Source organism: Mauremys reevesii, linkage group 1 (assembly GCF_016161935.1).
Source record: "Mauremys reevesii isolate NIE-2019 linkage group 1, ASM1616193v1, whole genome shotgun sequence".
NCBI classification, from domain to species: Eukaryota; Metazoa; Chordata; order Testudines; family Geoemydidae; genus Mauremys; species Mauremys reevesii.
Window position 1 is genome coordinate 83805 of NC_052623.1, and position 21539 is coordinate 105343.

The following is a 21539-nucleotide window of genomic DNA, read 5'->3' on the forward strand; positions in this document are numbered from 1 at the left end:
AAGAAAACTGAATACAGATAAAATTTCACGCTCAGAGATGTTTCAATAAGTTTATTTCACAGACTGGATGCCTTCCTAGTCTGGGCACAATCCCTCCCCCCTTTCCCCCCGGTACATCCCTTGTTCCAGCTCACGTGGTAGCTAGGGAATTTCTCATGATTGCAGCCCCCTTTCTTCTGTTGCACTCTCGGGGGGGGGTAGCTCAGTGGTTTGAGCACTGGCCTGCTAAACCCAGGGTTGTGAGCTCAATCCTTGAGAGGGCCATTTAGAGAACTGGGGTAAAAAACAAAAAAATCCACTGTCTGGGCATTTGCCTTTTATCCTATTTACTTCAGACCATTTCTCCAGTTTGTCCAGATCATTTTGAATTTTAATCCTATCCTCCAAAGCACTTGCAACCCCTCCCAGCTTGGTACATAAGAATGGCCCTACTGGGCCAGACCAAAGGTCCATCTACCCCAGTATCTCGAACCAATGTGAATGAAATTGTTTTTAGTTCTTCACTGTATCATTGTAACTCCTGTTCACCATTTCATTACACTTGCCATTTTGCCTACATTGTAACTTCTGTGCAATATTGTAATTCAAAACCCATTTTAAAATGCTTACTCCATTTTGTAGAAGGCATGTGCTACAGCCTCCATTTTTGCAAGCCATACTGTAATTTTATTAGTCTAGTTGAGATGTGTGAATGAGGTATGTATGGGTGACAGAATCAACCTCCAGGACCAGCCCGTCCTGATGAAATAAAGTTCAAATGCCAACGGCTGAAGAACTAGACAACAGCCCTAACTCAAGCAAGAAGCATCCACCCTAAAAAAAAGAAACAACAGAAGGAAGATCAAAGCCAGGTCCCAGGCTGCCAGTCACACCTGCAATTGACGGGTGATCAAGCACCAAACCCAGAGGCGGCGTGACACAGCGAGACCTAGAGACTTTGAATCCAAACTAAAAGCCTATAAAAAGGAAGGGTGAGATGAGAGACTTTGGGTAACGTTCTGCTATCAACATCAAGGAGCATCGGTGCGCACCCGACAGAGACCCGGCTCCTCCTCGTGCTCAGCTTTCCTGGCCAGTTAGCTGCCACGAGCAACAATCCCAAGCTGCAAACTCAATCAGGACTGGTAACTATCCAGCAGCTGCAGAACATTTGGGGCGGGGGGAGGGGTGTGTGTGTGTGTGGAAGTATTAAGGTATTTGCTAATAGTTACAGATCAATAATAAATGTGGCATCTTTGTCTTGACCCCTAAAACGATCCTGTGTGAGTTTGTTTGAACAACATTATTGGTGGAGAATGCAAAAGGGGGAGCAAGCATAGAAACCACAGTTATTATAAAACTGGTGTGCACACCGCCAGCTTTAGCAAGCCTGGCACTATAGGAAAAAGAGTGTAAACTTTCAGTCAATTAACCAAACTCTGAAGGAAATAGGAGTTTAGGTTTAAACAGGAGGAGGACTTAAAGATCCTCACTCCAAACTGAAAAATCTTAGGTGCATACACCCTCAGCCGAGCAAGACTGAGCTAAAGAGGAGAACTTAGTGTTTCTCACTCTGATCCTGGGAAAGGATTTGTATAATTGGTGTATGAACCCTCGGTGGTAGGAGGCCGAGTAATACAGAGGGAGGCTTAGCGTCTCTCCCTCTGGCCCAGAGAGGGTTAAGTTGTTCCTTCAGGAGTTAAAAGTCACTCCTTTGGGAATTGGAGGTTATAGTGTTCAGATATTTATCAGTTCAGTTTTCTGTGTTGTACTTGGTTATGGCACACTTGTTAGGGAAAATGTTTATGAAGACACAGTCTAAAGACATCTTTAGAGAAAAACAGGGAATGCTGTCTTTTGTCCAAGAACCCACACCCTTTAAACAAGTACTACAGAGGTTTGGACACAGCCCGTGGACTGAAGGGGGGCTGGGAGATGTGTGTACTATTTCAGATTTGGAGGATAGGCTGGCAGATATATAATCCTGTACAAGCCTACTCCAACTAAAAGGGATTCAGCAGCAATCTGGCTTTTGTGGGACGCATGCAGGGATTTATACTCCCGCTTGGCATCCTGCCAGGAGGAGAATGCCTCCTTGCATGAAAAACTCACTCATATGGAAAAAGAGGCAGACAGATGGAAAGTGATAGCGACGGGGGTGCAAAGCCAGTTAGACCCTCTCCGGGAGGCAACCAGGGAGGGCAAACAAAGAGAAAAGAAGTTAGAGGAACAGGTCGGGGAAAAGGAAAACATAGAAAAAGAAAATCAAGTATTGCAGGGCATGGTAAAGAGGTTAACCATAGAACAGAGTAAAGCTCTCCCCGCTAATCACAGCCGATGCGAGTCCTTTATCCAGCACCTTAAACAAAGGCTGGGATTCGCAAACCGCCAGATAGCAGCGGTGACGGTGACGGCAGGAGAGTGGGACTTTGATCCCCAGAGTGACGTCCCTGACTGGGAAGATGCCCCGAGGGAATCTAGCGAGGTGTGGGAAAGAGAGATACGGAGCAGCAATCCTGAGCCCCAGGGGCCGGTTGCAGCCATTAACAGAATTACCGTAACAAGAACAGACACAGATGCAGGGACTAGCACAGCTACTACAACCGTCCCCGTATCAGCAGCTGATCTCCAAGAGATGGCAAAAATGCTTGGATCCCTTAACCGAGAAAATTTCTCAAAATGGACTCTGCGTGTGCTGCAATTGGCAGGCAGAGAAGATTTAACAGCCCCTGAGCTTAAACGCCTCATGACTGCCTGTGCAGCCCCCGAATTACAGGGCGTCATTGATCGGGTGATAAGAGAAAACAGGGAGAACAATACTTTCCTACCCCTGTTTGCAAGCCTAGGGGAACAAATGGGTCGCCGACACCTAATGATACAGGCAGCCAGCATGATGCAGGAACCTAATGAAGACCCTGAAGGGTACCTATCCCGCTGGGGACTTATGCAGGTCATGGCAGGTATCACCCGCCCTCAAGGTGCCCAAGGAGCCCCTGCAAATAACCCTGACACTGTAGCCTACGGCACAGACGCCCTGAGGGACTGTGCTGCAACCCTTCTCCCTTACTATGCCAATAAGCTCAGTGTCTGGGCACCTAACCAGCCCGCGAGCATGACTGAGCTCCGAGATCTGATCAAACAGATCACCACTCATTCTGGCCCCGCACTCCAAGTAAAAAAAGAAAGGGCTCCCTTTGTGGCTGCGCTTAAGCAAATAACTTACTCCAATGAGAGTGGCAATATGGGAATAGGGGGCTCCCGAGGTCGCTACCGCGGACGGGGAAATCATAAGCCACGGGGACAGTATTCATGCTCAAACCTCCGCCCTTCTGTAAAAAACGATAATTCCCAAAGACCTGAAGGTGAGGGGGAGCGCAGCAATGGGGGCTCATCGGTAAAATGTCCTGGGACTCTGGAGGGAGACCGCACATTTATGTCCAGCAGGAGAATCACGCTCCTGCACTAGCTTTGATTGATACTGGGGCTGCTGTCTCTTTAATTAAAACCACTCCACAGGCAGGGGAGAGAGTAAAGCAAGTCACTTTAAAATCTTTTCAGGGAAAGCCAAGTACAGGCTGGGAATGGGCACAGGTTCCATTCTCAATACAAGGGTTTAAAACAAAAGGGAACTTAATTCAGACCCCTGACATGACTGACAAAATTATTTTAGGAGCAGATTGGCTGTATCAAAACAACATAATAATCGATTTACCTGGGGGCACATTATGGAAACTAGAAATCCCCTCCAACTGCTCTGACCAGGAAAAGCAGGATCTCATTGTAACGTTCTGCTATCAACATCAAGGAGCATCGGTGCGCGCCCGACAGAGACCCGGCTCCTCCTCGTGCTCAGCTTTCCTGGCCAGTTAGCTGCCACGAGCAACAATCCCAAGCTGCAAACTCAATCAGGACTGGTAACTATCCAGCAGCTGCAGAACATTTTGGTGTGTGTGTGTGTGAGTTTATGTGTAGAAGTATTAAGGTATTTGCTAATAGTTACAGATCAATAATAAATGTGGCATCTTTGTCTTGACCCCTAAAACGATCCTGTGTGGGTTTGTTTGAACACCACCAGCTTGGTACATAAGAATGGCACTACTGGGCCAGACCAAAGGTCTATCTACCCCAGTATCCTGTCTTCCGACAGTGGCCAGTGCCAGGTGCCCCAGAGGGAACGAACAGAACAGGTAATCGTCAAGTGATCCATCCCTGGTCACTCACTCATTCCCAGCTTTTGACAAACAGAGGCTAGGGACACCATTCCTTACCCATCCTGGCTAATAACCATTGACAGGTCTATCCTCCATGAATTTATCTAGTTCTTTTTTGAACCCTGTTTTGGTCTTCACAACACTCTCCGGCAAGGAGTTCCACAGGTTGACTGTGCACTGTGTTAAGAAATACTTCCTTTTGTTTTTTTTAAACCTGCTGCCTATTAATTTCATTTGGTCATCCCTAGTCCTTCTGTTATGAGAAGTAGTAAACAACACTTCCTTATATACTTTCTCTACACCAGTCATGATTTTATAGACCTCAATCGTATCTCCCCTCAGCCATCTCTTTTCCAAGCTGAAAAGTCCCAGTCTTATTAATTTCTCCTCATATGGAAGCTATTCCATACCTCTAATCATAGAATATCAGGGTTGGAAAGGAGCTCATCTAGTCCAACCCCCTGCTCAAAGCAGAACCAATCCCCAACTAAATCCCCAAATCCCCCCTCAAGGATTGAACTCACAACCCTGGGTTTAGGAGGCCAATGCTCAATCCACTGAGCTATCCCTCTCCCCCAAATAATTTTTGTTGCCCTTTTCTGAACCTTTTCTAAGTCCAATATATCTTTTTGAGATGGAGCAACCACATCTGCACACAGTATTTAAGATGTTGGAGTACCATGGATTTATATACAGGCAACATATTTTCTGTCCTATTATCTATCCCTTTTTAAATTATTCCCAGTATTCTGTTCACTTTTTGGACTGCCGCTACACATTCAGTGGATGTTTTCAGAGAACTATCCAGAATGACTCCAAGATCTCTTTCTTGAGTGGTAACAGTTAATTTAGACCCCATCATTTTATATGTATAGTTGGGACTATGCTTTCCAATGTGTATTACTTTGCATTTATCAACATAAAATTTCATCTGCCATTTTATTGCCCAGTCACCCAGTTTTGAGAGATCCTTTTGTAGTTCTTCTCAGTCTGCCTGGCTCTTACCTATCTTTAGTAATTTTGTACTGCACCTCTATCTTGCTATAACATGATCCGATATAATACAAATTCAGATATAATGCGGTAAAGCAGTGCTGCGGGGGGCGGGGCTGCGCACTCCGGTGGATCAAAGCAAGTTTGATATAACGCGGTTTCACCTATAACACGGTAAGCTTTTTGGCTCCCAAGGACAGCGTTACATCAAGATAGAAGTGTATCTGCAAATTTTGGCACCTCACTGTTTACCCCTTTTTCGAGTTCATTAAGGAATATATTGAATAGGACTGGGCCCTGTACAGACCCCTGGGGGACACTACTATTTACCTCTCTCCACTCTATTTATACCTATCCTTTTAACCAGTTACCAATCAATGAGAGGACCTTCCCTCTTATCCCGTGGCAGCGTACTTTGCTTCAGAGCCTTTGGTGAGGGACGTTGTCAAAGGCTTTCTGAAAATCTAAGTACACTATATCCACTTGATCCCTTTGGTCCACGTATTTGTTGACCACCTCAAAGAATTCTAGTAAATTGGTGAGGCATGATTTCCCTTTACTAAAAGCACGATGACTCTTCCTCAAAAAATTATGTTAATCTGTATGTCTGACAATATTGTTCTTTATTATAGTTTCAAAGAAACAGTTTGCCCGGTACTGAAGTCAGGCTTACAGGCCTATAATTGACGAGATCACCTCTGGAGTCTATTTTAAAAATTGGTATCCCATTAGCTATCATCCAATCATCTGTTACAGAAGCTGATTTAAATGATAGGTTACAGACTACAGTTAGTAGTCCTGCAATTTCACATTTGAGTTCCTTCAGAACTTTTGGGTGAATACCATCTGGTCCTGATGACTTACTGCTGTTTAATTTATCAAATTGTTCCAAAACCTCCTATAATGATACCTCAATCTGGGACAGTTCCTCAGATCTGTCACCTAAAAAGAATGGCTCAGGTTTGGGAATCTCCCTCACATCCTCAGCCGTGAAGACAGATGCAAAAAATTCATTTAGTTTCTCCGCAATGGCCTTATCATCCTTGAGTGCTCCTTTAGCACCTCAATCATCCAGTGGCCCCACTGGTTGTTTAGCAGGGTTCCTGCTTCTGATGTACTTAAAAAAAAAATTTTTACTATTACATTTTGTGTCTTCAGCTAACTGTTCCTCAAATTCTTTTGGGGCCTTTTTTGGCCTTCCTATCATCCGCAAACTTTATAAGTGTACTCTCTATGCCATTATCTAAATCACTGATGAAGAACCAGACCCAGAAGTGATCCCTGTGGGACCCCACTTGTTATGCCCTTTCAGCATGACTGCAAATCAATTGTAACTACAGGAACTCCTCACTTAAAGTCGACCTGGTTAACATCATTTCGATGTTAAGTTGCTGATGAATTAGGGAACATGCTCATTTAAAGTTGTGAAATGCTCCCTTCTAATGTCGTTTGGCAGCCACCTGTTTTGTCCACTGCTTGCAGGAAGAGCAGCCTGTTTCAGCTAGCTGGTGGGTGGTTGGAACCAGGGTGGACCAGCAGCTCCCCACTCCCCTAAGTTCTCTGTGCAGCAGCTGTCTCTCCCATCACTGCCATGTGCTGCTCCTGCCCTCTGCCTTGGAGCTGCTCCCAGAGACTCCTGCTTGCTTTACCGGGGGGGGGGGGGGAGGGGGAAGGGCGAATGTCAGGGTGTCTCCACCTCCCCCTGCACCCGCTTACTCTATCTTCCATAGAGCGGGGACACAACAGAGAGAGGGAGCTTTTAGGCAGTAGCTGCTGTCTCAGCTCTCAGCAAGCTGATTTAACTAACACGGCAGTATACTTAAGCCTGGGGTGAGCTACTTAAAGGGGAAATGTAGAGTGTTGTGAGAGTTAACCCTTCAGGGCTCAGTCAATTGCTAGTTCATTTAGCAGTAAGGCATTCCCTGGGAAACATCCGACCCTTTGACTCCTCCACCTCAACCAAGCTTCACAATCATCATCGCTATGTAGCAGTGTTAAATTGTTTGTTTAAAACTCTCGTCTGTGTCTGTGTCTGTGTCTGTGTCTGTGTCTGTGTCTGTGTCTGTGGAAAAAAAATTTCCTTGGAACCTAACCCACTCATTTACATTAATTCTTATGGGGAAGTTGGATTCGATTAACATTGTTTCGCTTAAAGTGGCATTTTTCAGGAACATAACTAGGTTAAGTGAGGAGTTCCTGTACTGGGAATGGTTTTCCAACAAGTTTTACACTCACCTTATAGTAGTTCCATCTAGGCTGCATTTCCCTAGTTTGTTTATGAGGTCATGTGAGACAGTATCAAAAGTTTTACTGAAGTCAAGATATACCACTTCTACCGCTTCCCCCCATCCACAAAGTTTGTTACCCTGTCAAAGAAAGGTATCATGTTGGTTTGACACATTTTGTTTTTGACAAATCCATGCTGACTGTTACTTATCACCTTATTATCATCTAGATGTTTGCAAACTGACTGCTTAATTATTTGCTCCCATCATCTTTCCAGGTACAGACGTTAAGCTGACTGGTCTGTAATTGCCTGGGTTGTCCTTATTTCCCTTTTTATAGCTGGGCAGTATATTTGCCATTTTCCAGTCTTCTGGAATCTCACACATCTTCCATGACTTCTCAAAGATAATTGCTAATGGCTCAGATATCTCCTCAGTCAGCTCCTTGAGTATTCAAGGATGCATTTCATCAGGCCCTGGTGACTTGAAGGCATCCCATTTGTTCAAGTAACTTTTGACTTGTTCTATCCCTATTTTAGCCTCTTCTGATCCTACCTCATTTTCATTGTCATTCACTACGTTAGACATTCAATCACCACCAACCTTCCTGGTGAAAACCAAAACAAAGAAGTCATTAAGCACCTCTGCCATTTCCACATTTTCTGTTATTATTTCCCCCACCCTCACTGAGTAACGGGTCTACTCTGTCCTTGGTCTTCCTCTTGCTTCTAATGTATTTGTAGAATGTTTTCTTGTTACCCTTTATGTCTCTAGCTAGTTTGATCTTGTTTTGTGCCTTGGTCTTTCTAATTTTGTCCCTACATACTTGTGTTGTTTGTTTATATTCCTCCTTTCTAATTTGACCTAGTTTCTACTTTTTGTAGGACTCTCTTTTGATTTTTAGATCATTGAAGATTTCCTGGCTAAGCCAGGCTGATCTCTTGGCATACTTCCTATCTAACCTACGCAGTGGGATAGTTTCCTCTTGTGCCCTTAATAATGTCTCTTTGAAAAACTGCCAACTGTCTTCTGTTGTTTTTCCCCTTAGACTTGCTTCCCATGGGATCTTATCTGCCAACTCCCTGAGTTTGCTGAAGTCTGCCTTTTTGAAATCCATTGTCTTTAGTTTGCTGTTCACCCTCCTACCATTCCTTAGAATCATGAACTCTATCATTTCATGATCACTTTCACCCAAGCTGCCTTCCACCTTCAGATTCTCAACCAATTCCTCCCTATTTGTCAAAATCAAATCTAGAACAGCCTCTCCCCTAGTAGCTGGCTCCACCTTCTGAAATAAAAATTTGTCTCCAATACATTCCAGGAACTTTATTGGATAATCTGTGCCCTGCTGTGTTATTTTCCCAGCACATGTCTGGGTAGTTGAAGTCCCCCATCACCACCAAGTCCTGTACTTTGGATGATTTTGTTCAGTTTAAAAAAAAAAAAAAAAAAAAGCTTCATCCACCTCTTATTCCTGTAGCAGACCCCTACCATAACATCACCCTTGTTTTTTACCCTTAGCCAGAGACTTTCAACAAGTCTGTCACCTATTTCCATTTCAACCTCAGTCCAAGTGTATACATATTTAATATATAAGGCAACACCTTCTCCCTTTTTTCCCTGCCTGTCCTTCCTGAGCTATATTATATACACACACACACACACACGGGGTTCTCAAACTGGGGGTTGAGACCCATCAGGAGGCTGGGAGGTGATTATGTGATGGGTCGCGAGCTGTCAGCCTTCTCCCCAAACCCCACTTTGCATCCAGCATTTATAATGGGGTTAAATATATAAAAAAGTTATTTTAATTTATAAGGGGGGGGGGTCGCACTCAGAGATTTGCTATATGAAAGCGGTCACCAGTACAAAAATTTGAGAACTAATGTTCTATACCAATATTCCAGTCATGCATATTATCCCACCAGGTCTCTGTGATGCCAACTATGTCATAGTTGTGTTTATTCACTAGCATTTTGAGTTGTTCCTGCTTATTCCCCATACTTCTCGCATTAGTATGCGGACATTTAAGATACTGATTTGATCCCACTCCCACACTAGTCCTGTCTTGTCTCTCCTTTTATCCCTGCTCTAACAGCCCATGCTCCCCGCAAATTCTAAACCTTCTTCCAGGTCTCCATGTTCTTGACTTACCTGTGGGATTTGGTCACCTGACCCTGTTGAACCTAGTTTAAAGCCCTCCTCACTAGGTTAGCCAGTCTGTATCCAAATAAGCTCTTCCCCTTCCTCAATAGGTGGATCCCATCTCTGCTTAGCAGTCCTTTTTCCTGGAACATCATCCCGTAGTCAAAGAAGCCGAAGCCCTCCTGGCGACAACATCCTTGCAGCCAGGCATATACCTCCAGGATTCATCTGTCTCTGCCTGGGCCCCTGCCCTTGATCAGAAGGATCGAAAAGACCACCACCTGTGCTCCGAACTCCTTCATCCTTACTCCCAGAGCCCTGTAGTCATTTCTGATCTGCTGAGGGTCATACTTCGCTGTATCATTAGTGCCCACATGGATGAGCAGCATGGGGTAGTAGTCAGAGGGCTAGATGATCCTCGACAATCCCTCCATAACATCTCTGATACAGGCCCCTGGCAGACAGCATACCTCCTGCGATGCCATGTCAGGGCGACAGATGGGTGCTTCCATCCCCCTCAGAAGAGTCACCAACCACCACTACCCTACGTTTCCTCCTGGGAGTGGTGGCTGTGATCCTCCCAGTCTTGGGCGTACATGGCTTCTCCTCCTCTGGGGGCGATTCCTCATCACTCATTGCCAAGGCAGCATATCCGTTTTCCATCACCATGGTGGGTGGGTTGGGAGTAGGGGTGAAGCACTGCCTGCTGCCAGAAGTAACCAGCAGCCATTGTCCTCCCTGTGACAGAGCCATATCCTCCTCCTCCTCCGGTGGTGCCACAGCAATCCTCAGTAACTGGATAGCTTCCTCAGCCTTGGATGTCTCCATGTGAATACTCTCAAGGAATTCCTCGTGTGCACAGATGCTCCTCAGCTTAGCAACCTCCTCCTGTAAGTCTCCCACCTGCTTCCTGAGAGATTCCACCAGCAGGCACCTTTCGCACTGGATGGTCCCCTCAGCCTGGCTTTCTGAGAGGGGGAATTGCAGGCCACAGTCTCTGCTAATCCACACCAGGATTTGGGTAGAGGCATCCATGGTTATGTTGTCTGTCTGGATATAGGCGCAGGTGGAGGAGACAGGAGCAGCATTGGCACTGGTGATGGGGGCCTTCCTAACCATAGTGGCTATATTACAACTCACTCTTAAACTCCCCTGTTTGCAGTCCCCTATTCAATAGCCCTGGTTAAGGCAGTTTAACACTCCCCTGGAGAAATGGATTTTACCCCTGCCTCTGCCACAGAGTTACTATGTGGTGCTAGGCAATTCTGATTTGCAGAAGTGCTGCATATTCACAGCTGCAAATGAAGTCAGAGGGTGATTTTAACATATGAAGTGTTATATAATGCTAAATACTCAGAAAAACTCAAACCCTAGGTACCTCAAATTGGGCACCCAAAATTAGTGGATACTTCTGATCTTAATCTCTCTGTGGCTCAGTTGCCTGTACAACTGGTAAGCTTATGAAGAAATAAATAATTCTGTATTTAGAGCAGGGTTTGAAAACTGCTATACTTAAGGCATGGGGCCATACACTGAACAATGGGACAAAACAAAATACTGAATAGGTGCTCATTCAACAAGCACTGTTCATCCTATGCACTGAATGAGGCAGGGGTCCTGTAGAAAAAAATTGTATGTTGGGATGGCCAAACTTACTGATCCTCTGAGCCACATATAATTTTCAGAAGTTTGAGAGCCGCAAGACATGCACAATCTTTACACATGCATTTTTTTAAATATTAACATCCTACTTACTGAATCATGGCTAATTACTGCTAGAGCTAGAGGCCTTGTGGGTCTCCATCCTGGTCGTGAGTCTTTGGAAATGTGGTTGATATGTTGTCAAGGTGGTGTGGAGGAGCTCGGTCACATGTTTTGATTTTACGAACTTCAGCACAGAGTACAGAGATTCACAGCAGTATGTTGTGCCAAAAACTGAAATGAGTCACACATTAGTCTTCTTGAGTTAGTATATTTCCTTTTGGGCACTTGCTTCTAGAACTTGATTGCAGACTGCGATTTATACATCACCTTGACAGCCTGTTCCTCCTGGAGTTCCAATAGTTCCATTTCTACAGTAGATCTTTCTGTAACCACGGTTTTGGGAATCAGACAGCCATTGTTGATCACATCAAGCATGAATGGATTTATAAGAAAGGCTAAGCAGGATCTCAATTTCTGCGAGTCTTCAAACTTGCCCTGAAAATCATCAAGCAGGCCTTGTAATTTACCTATGTATTCATCAAGTTTGTGATCATCTACTTCGATTTCAGGGAATGTGTTTACCCTACTCTTGAGATGGGGAAAGTGGTTGAAGTATCTTGACACCATGTCTCTCTGCAGAAGCTTTACCTTGTTCTAGAAGCTGAAGACTGTCTGAGTAAGGTCAGAAATAATCTTATCCTACCCTTGGAATGCCAAATTGAGTTTGCGCAGATACTGCATAGTATCAGTGAAAAAAACATCAGATCCTACATCCATTGCTCATCTTTCAGATGTGGATAGGACTTTTCCTTTTCTTCAAGGAAAGCATTAATGGGCTCCAACAGTTCCACAAGCCTAGTTAAGACATTGCTGGTTGATAACCACCTCACAATACAGTAGAAAGAGACGTTGTTCAAGACCCAGCTCTTCGATTAAATTTTTGAACTGTCAATGAGTCTTCCCATTCGAATGGATGAAATTGACAATTTCTAAGACGATTTTCATACTTGAAGTATCTTCCTGTGAGATGTTCATGATGGATAATGCAACAAATAGGGAGAAACTCCAGAAATTTGGGATTGCTTTTCAAGAATATGATAAGGCCTACTTTTCCGCCTCCCCCCTCCCCCCCACCATTGCAGGTGCTCCATCCATTGCAATACTGACGAGTTTAATCCAGCAGTACATCAGCATGTGAAAATGCATTGTCAAGTGAGTTCTTTATGTCAATACCACAGGTTGTTTCTTTTAGCGCCACTAAGTTCAACATTTCTTCTTTCACAATTACATCCACAGAAACATAGCGAACAAATATCGCTAGTTGTATATCTGTGGATTTACCAACAGCTAGACTGAATGCTAGAGAATTCTTTAGATTGTTTTGCAGCTTGTTTATAACATCAGTACTGATCTCGGAAATATGGCTCTCCATAGCGTGGTGCAAAATTTAAATTTGTGTTATTAGTTGTTGAAGTTGTGTTACTTGCATCTAAAATTGCAACCACTTCTGCAATATTCTTCTTAAATTCTCTATCGCAATACAGATGTTTAGCATGAGCGATATTCCATAACAAGAACAGGAGTACTTGTGGCACCTTAGAGACTAACAAATTTATTTGAGCATAAGCTTTCATGGGCTACAGCCCACTTCTTCGGATGCATAGAATGGAACATATCGTGAGGAGATATATATACACATACAGAGAGCATGAAAAGGTGGGAGTTGTCTTACCAACTCTGAGAGGCCAATTAAGTAAGAAAAAAACTTTTGAAGTGATAATCAAGATAGCCCAGTACAGACAGTTTGATAATAAGTGTGAGAATACTTACATGGGGAGATAGATTCAATGTTTGTAATGGCTCAGCCATTCCCAATCTCTATTCAAGCCTAAATTGATTGTATCTAATTTGCATATCAATTCGAGTTCAGCAGTTTCTCGTTGGGAGTCTGGTTTTGAAGCTTTTCTGTTGCAAAATTGCCACCCTCAGGTCTGTTACTGAGTGACCAGACAGGTTAAAGTGTTCTCCTACTGGTTTTTGAATGTTATGATTCCTGTTGTCAGATTTGTGTCCATTTATCCTTTTGCGTAGAGACTGTCCGGTTTGGCCAACGTACGTGGTAGAGGGGTTGGTAAGACAATTCCCACCTTTTCACGCTCTCTGTATGTGTATATATATCTCCTCACGATATGTTCCATTCTATGCATCCGAAGAAGTGGGCTGTAGCCCACGAAAGCTTATGCTCAAATAAATTTGTTAGTCTCTAAGGTGCCACAAGTACTCCTGTTCTTTTTGCGGATACAGACTAACATGGATGCTACTCTGAAACATTCCATAACAAAGTTACCTTCAGTCGTCCTGTTAGCTTCCTTACTGAATGCCAAAACTAGTGTTTGTTAACTGTTTAGGCATAACTTTAATGTGGTTAGCTTGTTTTTCCTTAATTCTGATTCAGCAAGGTATTTAGATGAAAAGCTATTGTGATTCATTTCATAGTGACATTTCAAGTTGCTTGCTTTGTAGTGAGCGAGCAAGGCATTGCAGATAAGGCACAGGAACTTGGCATCCTTAACAGTGAATGCAAAATCTTCCTCCAATTCTAGCTTAAAACTTCGGTTTTCTTCTTCATACTTGCATTTCTTACAAGTTTGATGATGTCATTGTTGTTAGAATATAGATACTCAGGCCTGCCTGTAAAGGCCTATACTTTAAGAACTTAGGTGTATTTTTTATCACTTAGCTAGTTATAGAGGTATAAAACAAAGAATCAAAAATCACAAGTTCGCCTGTGTAAGGGCCTTCTCGCACCAAGATAGCCTAAGAACAAGGCCTCAAACTAAGGCCTTTGGCAAAGCAACAGAGGCAGCCATAAGCTGGGAAGCATATGCACATCCTCACATTCCAAACCAGTCACATTGAAATAAGGTGGTATTGGGCTGTTAGGAAGATGATCCTGTCCTGATCATAAAATCATAGAATCTCAGGGTTGGAAGGAACCTCAGGAGGTCATCTAGTCCAACCCCCTGCTCAAAGCAGGACCAAACCCAACTAAATCATCCCAGCCAGGGCTTTGTCAAGCCTGACCTTAAAAACCTAAGGAAGGAGATTCCACCACCTCCCTAGGTAACCCATTCCAGTTCTTCACCACCCTACTAGTGAAAAAGTTTTTCCTAATGTCCAACCTAAACCTCCCCCTCTGCAACTTGATAGTGCCCATCACCACCAGGTAAAGAAACAAATCTTAAGATGGTTAAAGAAAACTTAGTTTGATAGCATCATGTCCGGCAAGAAATCACTTATCAATGGTTGTGAAACTCTCATTTCTGTATTGTTTTATCTTTATGGCCCCCACTTTTCTATTGTGAATCTGTCCGGTTCTCTAATTGTTTCTGTCTGCTGATAATTAATTTTGCTAGGTGTAAGCTAATTAGGGTAGTGAGATATAATTGGTTAGAGAATTATGTTACAATATGTTAGGATTGGTTAGTTAAATTTCAGTAAAATGATTGGTTAAGGTATAGCTGAGAATATTACTATATAAACTGGGGTCAAACAGGAAGTGAGTGGGAAATTGGAATCATGCTTGCTGGAAATTAATCCCAATAAACAGTGCATTGTCTTCACTTCGGACTTCTGGTCTTTTGCTGCTTGCTGTCTGCGTGACAAGAACCAGGGAAGTGGGAGGGTGAAGGGAAAGCCCTCTAACAATTGTCATCCACAAAATTAATATATGGTTAACACTTAAATCTAAAACTATTCAAATGCGACCTATGAACAGTAAACACAGTCTGTATTCTGCAGAATGCAGGGAGATCGTGAGCCTACAAGGTCCACACAGCACAAGGTTTGAACACAGAATGATGCAATTTCCTGGTATAATGCACATGTGCAAGCGTCTTTCTATTGGTCTCACTCTTACACTATTGGGTTCACCAGGGTTTAAAGTCTCTTGAACTATTTCCCGGAGGCCACAAAGCCATTTCTCCACCTACCAGATTGGGAAGGTGGGAAAAGCTCAGACCTTGAGCCCTGCGGGAGGCACCCCCAGTCTGGTAGGCAGAAAATGGGCTGGGGGCTCCATGAGCTGCACTTTAACAGTAAAAAAGCCACATGCAGCTCACGAGCCGCGGTTTGGCCAAACCTGCTATATATAATAGAAAGAACAGAATGGCCTACAGGGCTGTCATAAACATACAGCTAAGGGGGAATAGGACTCCAAGTGGTCCTTTCCATGATTCCTTGTCTAAATCACTTGGTGGTGGCAGCATAATGTTCAAGGACAAGGTGGAATTTGTGCCTTGGAAAAGTTTTTAACCTAAGCTGGTAAAATAAGCTATGCGGGTCCCCATATCTGTACCCCAGAGTTCAGAGTGGGGAAGGAACCCTGTCAAGGGCCTTGTGGGGAGGCAGGAGTGAGGAAATCAGAGAGACAGAGTCTAGAGAATGCCACAAATAAGCAGTGGGAGGGAGGAGTTGCAGCCACCATCCAGAATAACCCAGAGCTAGGAGAGTGCAACAACCTGAAGGAATGAAAAGCTCTCACCACTCAGTGCCACTGAGCCAGGACACCAACATCACAGGATGCAATGCTGACCTCAGTGCTACTGTTAGGTTTTCCACCACACTCTGAACTCTGGGGTACAGATGCGGGGACCCGCATGAAAGACCCCGAGCTTATATTCTACCAGCTTAGGTTAAAAACTTCCACAAGGCACAAATTCCTTTCCTTGTCCTTAGACAGTATTGCTGCCACCACCAAAGTGAATTGCACAAAACTTCAGGGACGGGTCACTTGGAATCCCTATCCCCCCAAACCCCTTCACCCCCTTTTCTGGGGAGGCTTGAGAATAATATACCAACTAATTGCCTTAGCAATTTGAGTATAGACCAGACCCTTTATCTTCAGGACACTAAAATCAATCAGGTTCTTAAAAGAAGAACTTTATTATAAAGAAAAAAATAAAAGAATCACACCTGCAAAATCAGAATGGAAGGTAACTTTACAGGGTAATAAAATGATTTAAAATACAGAGGACTCCCCTCTGGACTCAGCTTCACAGTTACAAAAACAAGAATAAAACTACCTTTGTAGCATAGGAAAATTCACAAGCTAAAACAAAAGATAACCTAATGCGTTTCCTTGCCTACTTCAATTTCTGTGATTTTAGATGATCATTCTAGGTATATTTTCAGGAGATGTTGTACCGGCTTGGTCTCTCCCTCCATCCGGAGAGGGAACAAACGAAGAGAGCCACAAACAAATCCTTCTCCCACCCCAGATTTGAAAGTATCTTCTTTCCTCATTGGTCCTTCTGGTCAGGTGCCAACTAGGTTATTGGAGCTTCTTAACCCATTACAGGTAAAGCGATTTAGTACAGCTGCCAAAGAGAGATTTTATGCTACCCTTTTCTCTATATTTATGACAGCTACAGATTGCAAAGTCATTGTTAGCAGGAAGTCTGGAGAGGTCTGCTCAGATGGCAGAATCTCACATGCTCTTTCTGGAGAAAGGCTATACCCCTGGATCTTTTCAGAGGCCTGTGCCAGTGAGAGTCAGTTCATATTTACCTGGCATCTTGGAGAATAGAGGACTCCAGGCAAGCTCTTCCCCCTTTGATGCAGCCAGGATAAAGTAATGTGAACATTTCAGGTGCCATTCCTGCAGCAAGCCAGAAAAGAGAAACTCAGATCTTTGTGCAGTGGTGGTGTGGGGGGTGAGGGATGTAGGGGAAGGGCTGCAGGCCCACAGCAGAAGGAGATAAGGTTAACCTGTTAGATTCCCAGACCCTATTAAAAATGATATCAAAGTAGCCAACAATGCACCAGGAAAGCTCTCCTTTTCCCTGTTTCTGGTACAGGGAGCACACTGCTGTAATCCAGGCACTTTACCTCAGGTCTGGTCTTGAGCCCATTTGGAGACTGAAGCTAGGGCAGAGGCCCACTCAGGAAGTAAGCTACAGCACTGGGGCCTGCACTGACTTCTGGGAAGTTTAGGGAATGGGGTCTGACTCTGCCCATGGGATGAGGCCTGTGCAGCCAGGTGTGGGAGCAGGAGGCAGGCAGTCACTGAAACATATATTAAAAGGCCAGAACATCTGCTGCCTGCCTCAGCTTCATGGGCAGCTTCCCTGTGGGCTCCACATTAACTGGGTCTCAGATTCCCAGGGCCTCTTCTGTCTACCCAGTAACACCTATATCCCCAGCAGCACCTGCGCAACCAGCCCCATGACCATAAGGGAAGCTACAGTGCACAGCCCCTTGGAGCCAGGCCCCTGGAATAAGAAAGAAAGGGGGTAAAGTTACCTCATATTCATCAAAGGGCTCCAGAGCCTGCACTCTCCGTCGCTCATCTTCGGGGATAAAGCCGGCGTAGAATTCATTCATATCAATGACACTGCACTTGGCCCATCCCTAAAACAGAGACCCACATTCCCTCAGGGCCATAATCCACTCCACTCCCTTAGAGCAGGGGCTTCACTTCCCCAGTGACTTCACTCCCCCAGTGACAGACTCACCACCTGCTCCCAACCCTAAAACATAGTCAAACTGGCAGTGCTGGCCAGATTCCCACACAATTGGCTGGCCCGAACATGGACAGCTCAGTCCCCATGGCGGGGGCATACCTCCTGGCTGCAGGATTCACATCCTGAGCATGTTGCTATGACTAGCTCAGAGTCGACACTGCACCCCAGCTAATAAGTCCTGAACTTGTGGGGCCCTCTGAGAGATGCAGCTTCACCACAGTGAGCAGTATACTAGCTCCTGCATGGAGAGAGCTGTCAGACAAGGGAAGGTGCTCTAAGAGACTGGGCATGGGGAGAGGAGGCCATGTGGCTGCTGGAGAGGGTAGTGCCTCTTATGTCTGGCCTGGTTCTGACCAACCCACACCAAAGCCCAGTGGGATCATCCCTGCCTTCTGAAGTTATGCTCTTTCCCAGATGGCTCAGACCCCATACCTGCTCCAGGACCATAACCACCTACCCGCTGGAGAAAGCGTCTCCTCTGCGCCTCACAATCGGGATACTGGGCCAGGGTGTGCAGCACAGAGTTCAGCCGGCTGAAGTGCTGCTGCATGATGCGACCAAAGGGGTCCTCGGGGTGCATCTGCTCATAGACCACAAACTGTGCACAGGGGAAGTGCTGAGCTGCCCACTGGATCAAAGCATCCGACCTGTCAGAGCAACAGGCAGAGGAGAGAAATTAAGAAGGCTGTGGCCCCAGCAGGGATGGGAGCAGGCACCAGGATCCTTCCTGCAGATCCACAGAGGGTGCCACTGGAGGTGGTTGTTCTGTTTGGAGGGAAGTGTGCTGAGCAGAGATGCCTCTGGTGCTGGGAAGCTGCAAGAGCCCTCCCCCAGCTGCCCAGAGAGCTCGAGGAGCTGCCAGGATCCAGAGCCATTCCCATTTGAGATGTAGTTCTGCACATTACCAACTTAATGAAGGGATTTACCCCATGGCAGCTCAATTAAGTAGCTACCAATGGCTTCCACAATTCACCCAGGGAACAACCAAAAGGCTCTAGATACAGGTCTCCAGGATCAGACTTCCCTCTCTCAGACCCTCTCCACATACTAATACTGTCCTCACTGCACCCACTTAGGCACCTAGCTAACAGGGAAAAGAGTGAGCCAGCCAACCTGCTGATCTCCATGTAAGTGAGCACCACTTCTGCTAAAAGCATGGTGGGAACCTCAGGGTCCAGGCCTGCCTCCTTTAGGGCTTGCTCCAGTTTAGACAGGTCAGATAAATCCACTCCCAGCAATTTATAATCCTCCACAGCGAAGCTCATGGCTCCTGGGGGAAAACAATCAAGACACCCTCATTACAACACTAACCTCTTGCTGATATGCTGGCAGCAGCAGGAGTGACAGGAACACCTACACGAGAGACAACCCACTCTCAACAGTGTCCCCACCTCCACTGACAGCACGTGGGGGCATAAGTTAAGTTCCCTCTCAGCTGCACAGCAGCCTATTAAGGGCAGCACAGGCGCTCAGGGATGTGTCGGGGAGAGGGGCCCCTCCCCCAGCCCCAGACCTGCCCTGGACCGGACCTGCTGCGGCCGGGGGAGAGATGCCTCTCCCCCCACAGCCCAGGTGCTGCTGCGGGGAGAGAGCACTGGGGGGAGTCCTCTCTCCCCACTGCAGCCCCAGGGCAGCCTGCACTCCAAACCCCTCATCTCTGGCCCCACCCCAGAGCCCGCACCATCCCACCCCAATCCTCTGCCCCAGCCCTGAGCCCCCTCTCACACTCCAAACCCCTTGGCTCCACCCCTGCCTCATGAATTTTGTTATGTGCACCAGTACGGAGGTGATGTGTCACACATCACCTCCATACTGGTGCACATAACAAAATTAATTCCACACATGCGTGGGAAAAATTAGAGGGAACACTGGGCAGGAGACTGGGAAAACCCGTGCCACAGACTCCCATCACTAATAGGCCACAGAGGGATAATGTCAAGAATGGTCTGCAAAAGGCCCAGGAAACTTACAATCAGTGTATTCTCAGTATCCCTTGTGCACACTCCACCTATATACTCTGCATCTGAGGACAGGTAAGTTGCATTCTGGCTAGCCTGCTGCAGCCAGAAATGTCATACCTGATTCTCTCCTTCCAACTCCTCCCACAACCATGGCCAGGTCCTTTGTACCCTTGATAAGAGCAGCTTTTCGGCTTGTTACAGTTGGGAAATCTACTTCATACACCACAATGCAACTCAGAAGACCCACAGCCTTGAGGCGGAAATACAGGGAGTCAAAGCCAGCACCAAAAGAAAGGATCTGCAGGGGGAAAAGGAAAAAGAGAGAGAAATGTTATTTAACTCCAGCAGCAGCCTGGGTATTTGCAGGGCACAAAGCACCAAAGTATGTAGGTGCCAACATCCATGGGGCATTAGCCTGGCATGGCAAAGCCCCAGTAGTAGGAACGTGTACACAGACAGTGCCCCCCTCCCAATGATTTTGTCTCCTCTGCCCAGGCTCAAAGAACTAAAGTGGGCAACTAATGGTGCCAGTCTCATATACCCATCTGTGCCTTCCCGGGAGGGGATCACAGGGGATATGCCACCCTAATGCAGATCACAGACACCAAGGAGGTCTTCCCAGACCCACAATGGGAGCTCAGCCCCTGCACTCCTCCCCCAGAGAATTCACCTGTCTCCTGGGGTGGCCTTGACTCTGTCGCAGAAACTCTTGCACACAATGATCCACAGCTCGGGCCCGGACATAGTAACCCCTAGGAAATAAAATCCAACTGTTGTATCCAGATTTCCCCTTTCACTCAAAAACACTACACTCCCCAGCTGGTGGGAACCTCACTCCTTACCTTCAGAACCCATTCCTTTCCCAAAAGGTGTCATTCCCGCCTCCTCTACTTCACACCTCTGTGATTCCCCTGTGCTGCAGAAGAGCATGCATAGCCCATTCCTGCTACTCTGGCCTCTGAAGTGGAGTAGGCAGTCTGGAGCTTGCTTCCTTTCCCCTTTGCTGCCTCCAGTTGGTAAATGTGCTTCTCACAGCCTGGCAGCTACCACTGTCCTTCCTTCATAAGGACACTCCAGGCCTGCTGAGGACAAGGGGAGGGCAGAGCTGGTAGCTGAGCAGTGGGGAAGTATGCCCAGTATGTCTTCTGAAGTGAAATAGCCCATTCATTACCACTGGTGTTCTCCTCCCCATCTCCTAGTCTCAGCATTACATGCCTGTGGCCTGCACCAAACATGTGTATTCCCAGCTCCCAGCACAGACCCAGTCAATTGTGCCTAATGCTGGAAAAAAAAAACTTCTCTTCTTCTTCTGACTGATCTCATCTTGACCAGGATTGCCATCCTCTCTCTCCTCTCTTTCATTTCATTTTGACAGGAGACTCCCCACCCACAGCCCTACTCTACACCAGGCAAAAGACAGACTGAGAGCACTAACATTCATATCACACAAATCTCCCTAGAGGAGGATTTGAACTCTTCGTCCTTTGATTTAAGGAGCAGTGTCTATTCCCCTAAGGATTCACATGAGTAAATCACAAAAGAGCTACTAACAAAACTACCTGTAAGCAGTGGCGCTAAAGTTTTATAGAGCAGTAAGTTTTGAAATATTTCTAAACTGGGACAATCCAGTGACATAGATTTTATGAAAGTTAATAGCCTTCTTCCCTAGACCTGTGGAAAAAAAGTTTAACTGTGATGGGGTGTCCACACCACATGAGCCCTGTGCATGGTAGTGTGTGCCAGAAAGGGCCAATTAACCTTATATGCTGCAGGGGAACCAGACACTGATAAGGTTTA

The 21539-nt window shown here is 45.7% G+C and overlaps 1 protein-coding gene across 4 annotated transcripts in view; it reads right to left on the reverse strand.

Annotated features, from left to right (window-relative positions):
* Positions 1-21539, reverse strand: part of LCMT2 (leucine carboxyl methyltransferase 2) — a 90758-nt gene that overhangs the window by 62655 nt on the left and 6564 nt on the right. The window contains exons 3-8 of one of the 4 annotated variants that reach the window (XM_039520346.1): positions 20413-20494; positions 19911-20040; positions 18895-19051; positions 18239-18428; positions 17561-17668; positions 16826-16916 (exon numbers count right to left, since the gene is read on the reverse strand). In XM_039520346.1, coding sequence (XP_039376280.1) covers positions 16826-16916; positions 17561-17668; positions 18239-18428; positions 18895-19051; positions 19911-20040; positions 20413-20494 — 758 coding nt within the window. Of the gene's footprint in view, positions 1-16825; positions 16917-17560; positions 17669-18238; positions 18429-18894; positions 19052-19859; positions 20041-20412; positions 20495-21539 lie in introns of all 4 variants that reach the window. The other 3 variants (XM_039520345.1, XM_039520347.1, XM_039520348.1) reach the window with 3 other exon arrangements.